Below are 12,365 nucleotides of genomic sequence, written 5' to 3' on the forward strand. Positions count from 1 at the left end.
GGTGAACTATCTTTACTATTGCTCATGTGAATGATCAATTATTATCAATCCAAACAATCAGCAGTGCTGCTCATTATTGACTTATACTGCATGGTTTAATTTTGTCTCCATCCTTCCAGACATTAAAACATAGCCAATATTTAGCAGTTCCTGCCATTCACCACGAGCACCTCAACAGCCCCCAACTCCTCTCTCCCAGTTCTGCCCAGGATATTTATGGTGAGTAGCAAATTATCTCCTCTTTGGCAGCCATCCCTACTTTCCTGTGTGGAGGAATTGCCCACATTCTCATTTGCAAACAGAGGCTCACTCAAGTGTCACTAAAGGAAAGGAGGTGGAGCCTGAAGAGCTTTAAAAAGCAAAGCTGAGTCATTCCACTTTTCAAAAAGAGAAACTGTGTTGGGAGAGGAATCCTATCTCCATATTTCTTCTTTCAGCCCCAATCCAAGGGTTGTGGCTGGAACTTTCCATCAGTTCTTCCTTTCTTTTTCCTCTCTAAGCCTTTGCCTTGCTCTGTCTGTCACAGTGAAGTCAGCCAGAGCAGGGCTGTTAAACTCTGTGAAATTTGTCATAAGGGTGTCAGGTATTTCTTACTGGCCTCCAAAGAAACATAGATAAAGAAATCCTTCCTGTGGCTTCCCTTGGCAGGCTGCATTCAGAAGGTCTCTCAGTTGAAGAAAGAGCTTGGAGGACAACAGCACAACAGGAGAGTAAAAGATGCCCCAGGGCTGAGGCCCCCGCTCGGGCAGCCGCATCTGGGGTTAGTCATACTCACCTTGCCCGGGCCATGCTCCAGCAAAATCAAGCTGTTTTCTTTTGAAAGTTCAAATTCATCAAGATTATGCTGCTCACTCTTATCATTCTGTTGCCAGTAGTTTTAAAATTTAGTTTTGTTAGTCTCTCAGCACCGCAGCACTGGAGCTGTCCTGAAGGTACTCTCTCAGGAAATGGGAATTCTACTTGTGTGGGTAAGTACTCCAGTGAAAAGGAGCTCCAGGTCTCCAGGAAACTGCCCCCACATCCCTGTTGGTTCAATCTGATATACTTAGGCATTTAAAAAAGTTTGTCTTTGGGTATGTATAGTTGCTTAATTTTTGTTTTCTGATGCATGTTTATTTTCTTACTGGCAATTAGAGCTAATCTGCTACCAACTATAAAAATTCATAACTCTCAAACTGTACTTCTGTGAATAAGTAAATGAATATGCCTCATTTTAAACTAGCAGAACATTTCATGGAAGCTTCAGCTTTTACTCTGACAAGAGGAGTAATTAACACCTGGCTGATTGGCTTGGAAATTAGGGAAACAGATGGTTGATTTTTTGTTTGTCTGTTTGAAACTCTTAAGCCACAAAGAAAAAAATCCTTCCTTCTGATAACTTAGTGTAAGAATTCAGAAGTTGCTAAAAATTAGTGAAAAATGGGAAGGGAACTGTGAACAAAGGTAACTGTGAAAATTAACCTAAATTTCAATTTCAACCTCCTTCACTTTCTCCCCACTCTTACTGTTTCTGAGGCTCTGACACAACTCCGGAGTTTTAGTAACAGGTGCATTGCAACTTTGAGAACTGCCAAATATGACAATGGGTAAATAAGCCACACCGTCCTCTTGTATTAAATGGATTTTTCGCCAAGGGGAAATGGGAGCTTGACTGAATGCGAATTACAATGCTGCCAAAGGATATTGCCTGAAAAACATTCTCTCTCTAACTGTTAATTCATTTACTTAATCCTTGGGTGGGTCTCCAACCTGCTGCTTAGACACGGCAGCCGCCTCCATCGATGAGAGGGTATGAGCTGCCCCGACATTCCATTTTTATCAGCTTGCCCTTTTGAGATGGGGTCTGGCTTTCAAAAAGAGGTAGATCGAGGGGGAAAACACAGTACAGTTTCCAGAAGAGATACCTATGGAAGACAGTACACAATAGGCAATAGTTTGAATAAAGAGAGCAGAAAGGAGCCAACCTGCCAAAGCTAGGCTGCTGTCCTGGCTCTCCCATTAAGGAAGTTCCCGATGAGGAAATCAGGTGCTTTTGCTCAGAATCTCTGGACTCTGTTCTCAGGTAGCACTCCTTGTAACAGGTGAGCAGAACTCTAGGGTATTTGAAATAAAGACTTAATCCTAGTGATCTCTATGTTCCCAGCACCTACGACATTCCTGCTTCCATAGTGTGTACTCAGCAAATTCTTGTGTATGAATGAGGTGTCTTTCTCTGATCTGCTAATGACATAGTCCTAGAGAACAGCAACAAAAAGAGGGTGACAAATGACAAAAATGGCCCCATGAATCTTAGACTCAGCTGTTGGAGGCAGAAGTAAAACTTGTGTATACAGTTATGTCAAATGGACTGGACTCTCTTTGGGGTGGGAGAATTTTCCGTGGAATCGTTGGCAAATATCTAGAGTTGGGCACTGTCATTTGCATGGGATGTGAGGGGTGATGGTTGGGCCAATCTATCAGGCAGCCAGAAGCTAGGAAAGAAGAACCCAGGTTGCTGAAGCAGAACCCAAGAAATTACAAAAATGAGCTTTTATGGATGGCTCTAGGATCTCAGAATAGTCTGATTCCTGCTGGCAAGCAAGTCTATGCCTTGTTTTCCTCGCCACCTCTGGTGGCTCAGAAGTGCCTTCATTGAGGTAGGTTGTACCCAATAAACATGAAACCCAGGATAGAAACAAGGAGTTGGGGAGACTGTGTCGTAGAGTGGAAGGAACCACAGGTTTTAGAAACAAACAAGCCTCATTTCATATCCATGCTACCAACTTAATAGCTGAGTTACCTTAGAATATCTCTGGGAAGTAATACCCTCGCCCACTGCTTTTAGGATTTTTTTGTGGGGAATCACATGAGATAAGCTAGCATGTACCAAAGCATGGTGCTTAGCAGAGTATGCTCAATAAATGTCCTCTTGGGCTCCACGTCTTGGCTACATCTCTTTGATCAAGTCATACGATGAGATGCCGTATTTGAACAGTGCAGTGACACGGCACATATCCATGGAGTGTGGAATGTGTGGATGGCACTTTGGGACTCCCTGCCTCTCTGCTTCCTCATTTCTTGCAAGTCACTGGTTTAAATCCCATACTTTACACTCCTGGTCTCATGTTAGCTGATAACTCCCTGGGTCACCCTCTGTCACTGTGTGCATTTCAGAGGATAGTATTTCTTTCCCCTCTCTAAATAGATATGGTGCCATCATCTATTTTTCCCTCATTTAAATTCTACTTGCCTTATTTCTTGCCCTTGGCATTGAGACAGATCACCTCTGCAGCCACCTGACCCAGCAGGAAGAATGCTTTATGGTCTAACAGTATTCAGGTAAACTTATGCAAGATTGTTACTCATGTGACTGCTGGCCAGATAAACCAAGTGATAGCAACACAATTAGGTTTCTTTCTATTCCCCTCCCTCTCCCTCCTTTTAACTGAGTATTCTGTTAGCGTCTACTTGAGCTACAGCAGGCGAGGAGAGCAGGAAAGAAAACTGCTGGCAAGTGGTTTCTGAACCTTCAAGGCTATTTACCCTGGAGGACAAATAACAGTTGAAAAAGAGACTGTTCCTGTTTGGCTTCTGTACCTGCATTATTTATATGAACTTTTTTGGTAATAAAGGTAAGGAAGAAGTACAGCCTCCCAGCTGCAGGAGGGATCCTGGGGTGGCACTAAGTTATCCACCTGGGTAGATCACTTTTAGTAGTAAACAGTGAAATCACTGATTTCAATACCAGCTAAGGCGTGGTCAGTGTCCCAGTCATGTGCAAACCAGAGTAATTTTGAGACCAGGAGCTTGTTTGTTTTCTCAGCCAGGGTTATGCGATTTTTTTTTTTTTTTCCTAACGGCAGTGAAACTATCCTCCAAATATTCAGTGGTGTTTGGTCATTGAGCTTAGTGGTAAAGAAGCATAAATCTTGGAGACAGATTGCTTGCCTGGGTTCAAATCCCATTTCTGCTGCTTGTGAACTGTGTGTCTCATTTTCCTTACCCTAAAATGAAGATAATTGTACCCTCTTCTGAGGACTCTTGTCAATATTGCGTTAATATATTCATTTTCAATGCTGGCTGCACATTAGAATCACGAATGTCTGGGTGGCCACGCCAGGCAGTCTGGATCAGAGTCTCTTCTGGGAGTGGAATCTAGGCCTCATTTTTTTTTTTAATGTTCTCGTGGTGATTCTAACCAACAGCCTGGGTTAGAAGCACTGAGCTAATATATGTAAAGTGCACAAAACAGAGCTTGGCATACAATAAACACTTGATAAACCTGAGATTCTATTAATGTTTTTGTTGTTTTAAAAATTATTTTTATGAATGTAATAGTATTTTCTAAATGTGGCTGGGTTTCGCCTATAATCATTGAACATTTTTTATACATGACAAAATGCCATATTGAAAAACCCAATAATAGTTCTACAACATTAAAAATTATAGTCAAAATAATTTAAAAATACACAACTCATATTTTTGTAATCAGAAGAAATGTTTATTAAAAATACAAAAACATATCAACTTGAGTAAGTACGTTTGTGGAACTGTGGCTTTGGTGTTTGTCTTTTTCTTATACCAACTGATAAAAAATTTCATTCATTGCAAATTAAGTCTGTTTGTCAGGTTTCTTACAGGTAATAATCTTATTTTAACAGCAGCAAAAACAAGCCACATGAAAGTGATAGTGATTATTTCAATTTTTTGCATATTTTTGCCCATGTGTGAACCCTTCCCTTGAGGATTTTTAAAGCTATTAAAAGCATATAAAAATGGTAAATTAGTTTTCTCAGTTAATTTACATTTTGGGGCTAATTTGAGCTTGTCCAAATATTTGACATTCAATTTAGAAGTTGCTTGTGTTCAGGGTAGAGCAAGTAATTGATTGTTTCCATCAAAAGTAAACAGAGTAATAATTTGGCTCAAGTAAATTAAAAACCTTACTTTATAATTTACAAATCTGCCTTTATGAAAATCCATTTCAAATTATTCCTTGGGTAGTATGGTTGGTTGGAGGATTTTTAGCTTTTAGTTTTTGTCTTTTTTTTAAATTTCGATTTTTACTTTACATTCAGGTGTACACGTGGAGGTTTGTTACAAGGGGATATTGTGTGATGGTGAGGTTTGGGCTTCTATTGATCCCATGTGATCAGTTGGTTTTTTATTTTTATTTTTTGAGATGGGTTTTGCTCTGTTTCCCAGGCTGGAGTACAGTGGCATGATCTTGGCTCACTGCAACCTCCGTTTGAGCAATTCTCCTGCCTCAGCCTCCTGAGTAGTTGGGATTACAGGCATGCGCCACCACACCTGCTAATTTTTGTATTTTTAGTAGAGGTTTCATCATGTTGGCCAGGCTGGTCTCGAACTCCTGACCTCAAGTGATCAGCCCGCCTCAGCCTCCCAAAGTGCTGGGATTACAGGCATGAGCCACCACGACTGGCCTCAGTTGGTTTATTAAATCAGCAGTCTCCAGACTCCGTTCCATCAGTAAAATAATTAAAATGTAAGCATATGCTTCTAATAAACACATTTATTTATCAATTACATACATGTAATATGTACACTGTACACATGAACATGTGTATGTAATGAACATTACACAACAAATATTTTCTTTCTACACAATAGCAAACCATCTTACATAGCCTCTATGTGATATACACCCTCCTTGGAAGATAGTTTTAGAAAATAAGTGAAATGGTAGAATAAACGTTTACCTTTTCTTCACTATAAGTTCTGTTCCTTTCTCTTGATTGCTAGTGTGTTTTTTCTTTTCTTTAATTTCAAGTAAAGGTGGATTATTCATAGCGAATGACTTTTCTCAGAGTGTGTAATGGTAGAAACAGAAATGCATGTGGTTGTGCTGAGATTCTTCCAGAAGGAGTGGAAGGCCAGATGATGTTCCTGAGGGGGACATGGAGTTTGAGAAATGCCCAGGTCCTGTGGCTTGCTGGGCTCAGCATCTATTTAAATTAAAGTGACCTGCACCTCCATCATATGTTCTGGGAAACCCAGTGTCTCTCTCCTCTGTCTTGGAAGATGCTGGAGGTGGGGGCTGTGATGAGTAAGGCAAGGCTATGTGTCCCTTCTGGGCCTCCTACTGAATGATTCATCTACTGTGTGTCTCGCTGTCCTCATGTACTGTCCCTTTCCCATACTTCACCACCTCACACCAGCCACCACCCTGTCTCACTTACTTCTTGAAAGAACGAGGAAACCATTGTTATGAGCCGCGAGGGGACAGACTTTACCTGAGGGTTTGCTGTTGGGAGGGTTGGGGTAGGGGCAGGGGCTGCTTACATCCCAGCACTTCCAACAACAAAGTAAAACATTTTTCATTCCTGTTCCTAAAAGTTACACAATGTCATCTGTGGAAGGGACTTGCCAGGCATCTCTTTTTCTTGGGCCTTAGTCTTCCACCACATGAGCCAAAGCCCCTTTCTCCCACAGTGATACTGACCTGCACCTTGGCCCCCTTTCTGGGCCTCCTTAATCTACTTCAGACAATCCACATCCTTCTGCAGAACATTTTAGATTTCTTCTTCCTCCAATTTTGCTTTTCTGATCATATCCGCGACCTGCCTTTTTAAATGAAAATAACTTTAAAAAACTATTAAATAGTGCACTGATGTGTTTTGCTAAACAAAAATAGTTGTGTACTCCTTTGAGAATTTCTGGCTGCTGGTTTCAAATCATTTTCCTTTTCCTTCTATAATGGGAGATGTTAATTTTGAGACAGAAGTGAAGATTCTTGTAGGCAGTCCCAGGTATTAGGAATGCATGCTTCTCTCTCTCTCTCTCATATCTCTCTCTCCCTCTGTCTGTATCTCTCTCTGTCCTGTATTCTGAGTCTGGGAAGGCACTACAGCACTTCGGGGCTGGGGAGTGCCCTTACTTTGGCTTGGTGGACACAAGTCATAAGAAAGGCAGGGCACTGACTTGAAAAGAGACTTTAACAGGTCTGGTCAGGGCCAGTGATTGTGAGCTATAATATAGGTTGTCCTCCTCCATTATCCACAATCCTTAAAGAGGACTTTAGTAAAAGTTAGAGATTGATCTCACTTGTGCTCAGGTGAAATGGTACATGAGTGACAGGTAGGGGGGACCTACTTCCAGGAGCGCTGTGGCCTCACACTGGTGTGGCCAGAGATCAAGGAGATCAGAGGAGAGCTCTCGATGGGGTGAGGATGAGAGAGGTAGGCCCCGGAATCTCTCAGAAAGGTCTAGGGTGGGAGGATTTTAAAGGCAGCTAATTTCCAGCAATTTGCTTGTGGTGGCATGGTCCAAAAAATTTCACTATAAAAAAGAAATGTGCCCTTATTTAGTAGTTACTGACTGGTCAGGTCAAGTGTAAACTATACACATCTGTAAATAGAGAAGTATGCTCAGAATATTCCCTAGTCAGTCAGTGGTCTGCTATTGGGAGCATCAAATAGTTTGGCTTGTGAATCAGTACAATGTCTTTTATTTTTATCATTGATGCGTAGGTTTCATTTAACAAATTCATATAGATCAATTTATAAGTTGTTTTTTAATCCATACAGAGTTAAAAAGCCAAACATTGAACCTCAGATGAAAGGTAACAAAGATTTCTTACCTGGAAAATAAGTCTTCTAAAATCTGTTCAAAGTCCTTAAACTTTTTGTCACTTTGATTACAATAGAGGAAACTAGGAGAACCTAGCAACTTTCCAATGTAAATTGCCTGATCTAAGCTATTTTAGCAATTATTGTACAGAAGTAGTTTTTATAAACTTATTGCAAACAAAACAATTAAAGACTCAATAACTATCCTCAATAGCTGGAAATGACTGCTTTGGAGAGCGTTTTCAAAATGGTCAGTTTTTAAGAAGGAAATCACTTTCTCTCATTGGTGTGGCCAGAGGTCGAGAACAGAGGAGAGCACTTGATGGGGCGAGGATAAGAGAGGCAGGCCCTGGAATCTCTCAGAAAGGTCTAGGTCAGTTTTAAAGAAAGAAATCACGTTCTTTTAAAGGATTCCTAAATCTTTTTCAAGAAATTTTAAATTCCAGGGAGCAGTTTAGTGCTTAGTTTAATTATTACTCCAAATTTGGGCCATCCTAGAGCTAGTAAACAAAATATTAGTCTTGTTATGTTATAGTTTCTCATGTGAGAATTAGAATTAACTTTAAGAAAGAACCAGAAACAACAACAGCAACTACAGAGATCCTGACCATTGGAATGTAATTGTCCCCATTGTCTATTTACTTCTTGCCTACAGGCCAGTGCTTTCCTCCAGAATGCTAATATTGTTCACCATGAAGGAAAAATTGCCTAGATATTAGGTGAACTAAGAACATAGATTCACTTTGTAGAGATTCTTTATTACCATTGAGGTGGCTGTGAACACGGCCATCCCAGGCCCTTCCCAGCTGTCCTGTTTGCTGGGGCTCATGACAAGATGACTGAGAGTCAGGTCTGGAAGGATGAATACTATTATTGCCAGGTGTAGAAGAAGAAAAAATTGCACTGAACAGAAGGGATCTTTACACTTCTTGAAAGATCTTACTATCTCTGAAAATGTTTTACTCTCTTGTTTTACATGGCCAAAGTTAATAACTTCCAAAGGCAATTGTGGAATAATGCTTGTCAATATGTCTTTCTTTAGGAGATGTTCTATTTCTTAACAGCATCTTCCAGAGCTTTCTCCTCAATTCTGGGAATTAGCAAATGTATAGAAACTTCAGTTGTTTTAGCCAAATACAAGGCAGAAACTTCTGCTCTCATCACCTGTTGACCTTGCTGTCTGGAATCTGAATTGGTGTGAACGTCTGTTTTTTTTTTTTTTTTTTTTTATTCTGACTTGATTTTCTGATTCTCCCAAGTTGGCCAAATATACTAATGCCTCTCAGTGTCTGGGTTTCCCAAGTATTTCCTAGGACATTCAGTACGCTGGAATTTGTGTGTGTGTGTGAAGGTATTTGAGAGCCAGTCAACTGCTATGACAGTGATTCATGGTAGGCACTAATTTATTTGCAAAGCTTCTTGCCAGTGATGTTAAGAGTCCTTTTGGAGAAAAGCACTGCCTCCTTCCTCCATTTAGACTAGCTTCCCAGGGTGCTATGGACCAGCTTTGTGTGTAGTAAGGGAATTACATCCATGAGGTGGTTCTTTCTGTGGGTAGGTGGTTGCTAGGATACAGATAGTTGCAACAGCATCATGGCAGCGGCCTTGTTCTTCAGCACATAGTGTATCAGTTGAGAAACAGTGTTTTATTTCATTCACTCCAACACTTTTCTGGCTAAAATTTTAAAAGCTTGAAGAAGGATCTTTCTTTTTCACATACACCATTCTTGTACAAACAGGTCAAAAACAGATTAGTCAAACTGAACATTGTCATAATACATGCCGGTTGATACCAATCCTCTGCTCTTCCAGCCCAGGACTTCCCTTACGAGGTTTAAAAACATGCCGAAGGGTTGAAGCTACCAAGGGTCTTCTGGTGTTTTTCTCCCTTCCTCTGAAGTGCATAATTACTCTGTTTACTGTAAGATTTTCAACACAAAGGAAATTAACTTCTCCTTGCTGTGCAGGGAAATTGCAAAGGTTATTGTCATTAATGTTAATTTACCCACTATATCTTTTAGATTCAAGCAACATTGTTTAGAATGTTCAATGCTCTAAGTGGATCAAAAGGCTTATTATTTTTTGGAAGACAAATTTGAAAAACCTACTGGAACTTTTATCTCTCCTGGTTATTCTAATGAATCATGGCAAAGATTTCATGTAAGTGGGAAAAAATGAGGTATATGAAGAAAAATGTTCATCTAGGATTTCAATCCATTAAAAAGCACCCAATCATGGACACCTACAAGAGGATAAGTGACTGTCTTTCAATACTGACATGTTGTCTTCTGAGACAGGAGCTAATAGAAACACATAGCGCATGACATCCTCTTTAACATGAGCTATGTTGACACATACGAAGTTACCGGGTTTATTACTTCCAAGAGATGCAGTGCCATTTTGAACAAAGGATACATTTTAAGCAGAGTGAATTCTGGTTGGTTCTTTATACAGTGAGTTGATCTTGTCACACAGGCAAAAATGGAGCAGTTTTGGGCAGATGGTTCTAGTGTTACATTTGCTTGTTGCCTTACTTTGCAAGAAGAAGTTCTCTCATATTTGGTCAACACCCTATGTCTGGCATGTCATGTTAGGCCTCAGCTTTTGAAATTGATAGGGTCTAATTCTGGAGCTGATACAAGCTGTTAATACCTACCTCTTAGATTGCTATGAGTACTAAATGGATTAATTCTTGTAAAGTGCTTAGAATCTTAGCTGACACAGTGAGTTATCAGCAAATATTGGCTATTACTCTACCAAAAACCATAAATGAGACATATTAGAAACATCTTTGCCTTATCTAATTTTTCTAATACCTGTTTCTTCAAATTTTCAACAATGCTTAGAGAAGTCGGTTTCCTGGGATGAGCTAAGTCCTAAAAACCATCTTAACCAGCAGGTTCTTTGTGATTTTTAAAAAATTATCCTTTTTATTATCCTAACATATGACAAAACTCCCCATTAATTATTTTTTTAAATAGTTAATCTTGCTATTCGTTACATATGTCTTCAAGAGAATTATATAAAATATTTTTTCTGTATATTTATATAGCTGTACTTATAGCTATATAGGTATATAGGTAGGGCCCAGAACTTAATGACCAGTGTAGGATTAATGAGAACAGTGCAACTGGGCTCAGGAAATATCAATACGCCAACACTTCTTAATTTTACCTCATTTTTATCTATTTGTCTAGAACACTCAGGATATAGTATCTATAGGGAAATATTTATGTATTTACCCTTGCAATTTGAGAAACTAAATTTAAAGCTGGTTAAAAAAGAGAGAAGATAATTCTATTCAGTATAAATGAGACTTACACCAAATTTTGTATCTCCAATAATTTTTTTATAGATTTAATCAGTAGATTAATTTTTAGAATTCCTTTAGAAAGTTTAGTGTTCAGTGTCACTTAGGGGGAAGTTATTTGTTTTAAGTTATTGTTTTACTTCATTTAGTAGGACTCATGATGATATATTTTAAAATTATTTTTATTATTTTTTGAGACAGGGTCTCACTCTTGTCACCCAGGCTGGAGGGCAATGGCACAATCAAGGCACACTGCAGCCTTGACTTCCTGAGCTCAGGTGATGCTTCCACATCAGCTTCCTGAGTAGCTGGAACTACGGTGTACATCAGCACACCCAACTAATTTCTGTATTTTTAGTAGAGACAGGATTTTGCCATGTTGCCCAGGCTGGTCTTGAACTCCTGGGCCCAAGAGAGCCACCCACTTTGGCCTCCCAAAGTGCTGGGATTATAGGTGTGAGCCACCACGCCTGGCCTATGACACATTATTGATTTCATATTTGAAGTTCCAAGAAACAGAGAAGGAAACAATTCACAGAAAGTAGAGGTTATGGTGAATAATATTTATGTAGGAATTTACTACAATTTTAAGCCTCCTTGCCAAAGTGCCACAAACAAGAAAGTTATTGAATTCTTTAGTGCATACAGAATATGAATTAAATTGATAAATGTCAGATTACAGAGGACCTTCAAGATCATTTAGCCCAACTGCTTCTTATTATGGATGAGAGGCTGAGATCCAGATAGATGAAGTAGCTTCTCAGGTCCTATGAGAATATAGCTCAGGACCCTAGACTCTTATTCTGCGAAATTTACAATGCACATGACACCTCCCAAGACTGATTGTTGAAAGTCCATCAATGTAATGATTTTATTAGTTCTTTCTAGCAAAAAAAATTAATAGTTTTAAGTTGGTTTAGGAAAACTTTCTTAATATATCTAGTTCTCTATGTTGAAAGCACTTTGAAAGTAGGATTGAATAAATGAAATTTCCTTTTATATAAATTACATCCATGAATTAACTCAAATCAAGTCAGCAAGTACTTATTGGATGCTAGGTGCTTGGGCTGATAGTGGAGACATCACTGATCCACATACACAGGGTTCCCTGACAGGGCAATGGGGCTCCAGAGCTCAGTCAGCAGTTTACCTGATGACTTACGGATCCTCTTATTTGGTTTTATCAAAACTAACTCTTACAAAATTCAACAAGTGGCTCAGACGCCTTCCTACAAAGAAACTAAAGATTGCAGACAACACTAATATTGCAAACCTGAGAATAATGAGGAAAGGGCAGCCTTGACACCTTTCTTATTCCTAGGATGAGCTTTTTGTTGGCTACGTAAGAGCTGAAAGCAATGTAAATCTCCGTAGATCTGACCAAAAAAAAAGTTAAAAAGAGAAATTAACAAGAAGACAGCCTGAAAAATGGATTTACAATTGTTATTATTAGCGACGAACCTCACAAAAATTGTAAAGTGTACCTG

General features: G+C 39.4%; 1 protein-coding gene across 7 annotated transcripts in view; it reads left to right on the forward strand.

Annotated features, from left to right (window-relative positions):
• Positions 1-411: 411 nt before the first annotated feature.
• Positions 412-12,365, forward strand: part of EGF (epidermal growth factor) — a 99,788-nt gene continuing 87,834 nt past the window's right edge. For all 7 annotated transcript variants that reach the window (XM_054486120.2, XM_054486122.2, XM_054486121.2 and 4 more), the window contains exon 1: positions 412-968. In XM_054486120.2, the coding sequence (XP_054342095.1) occupies positions 842-968 (127 nt within the window). In that variant the 5' untranslated portion in view covers positions 412-841. The remainder of the gene's footprint in view (positions 969-12,365) is intronic.

The sequence above is a fragment of the Pongo pygmaeus genome, chromosome 3 (genome assembly GCF_028885625.2).
Source record: "Pongo pygmaeus isolate AG05252 chromosome 3, NHGRI_mPonPyg2-v2.0_pri, whole genome shotgun sequence".
In the NCBI taxonomy this organism is placed as follows: domain Eukaryota; kingdom Metazoa; phylum Chordata; class Mammalia; order Primates; family Hominidae; genus Pongo; species Pongo pygmaeus.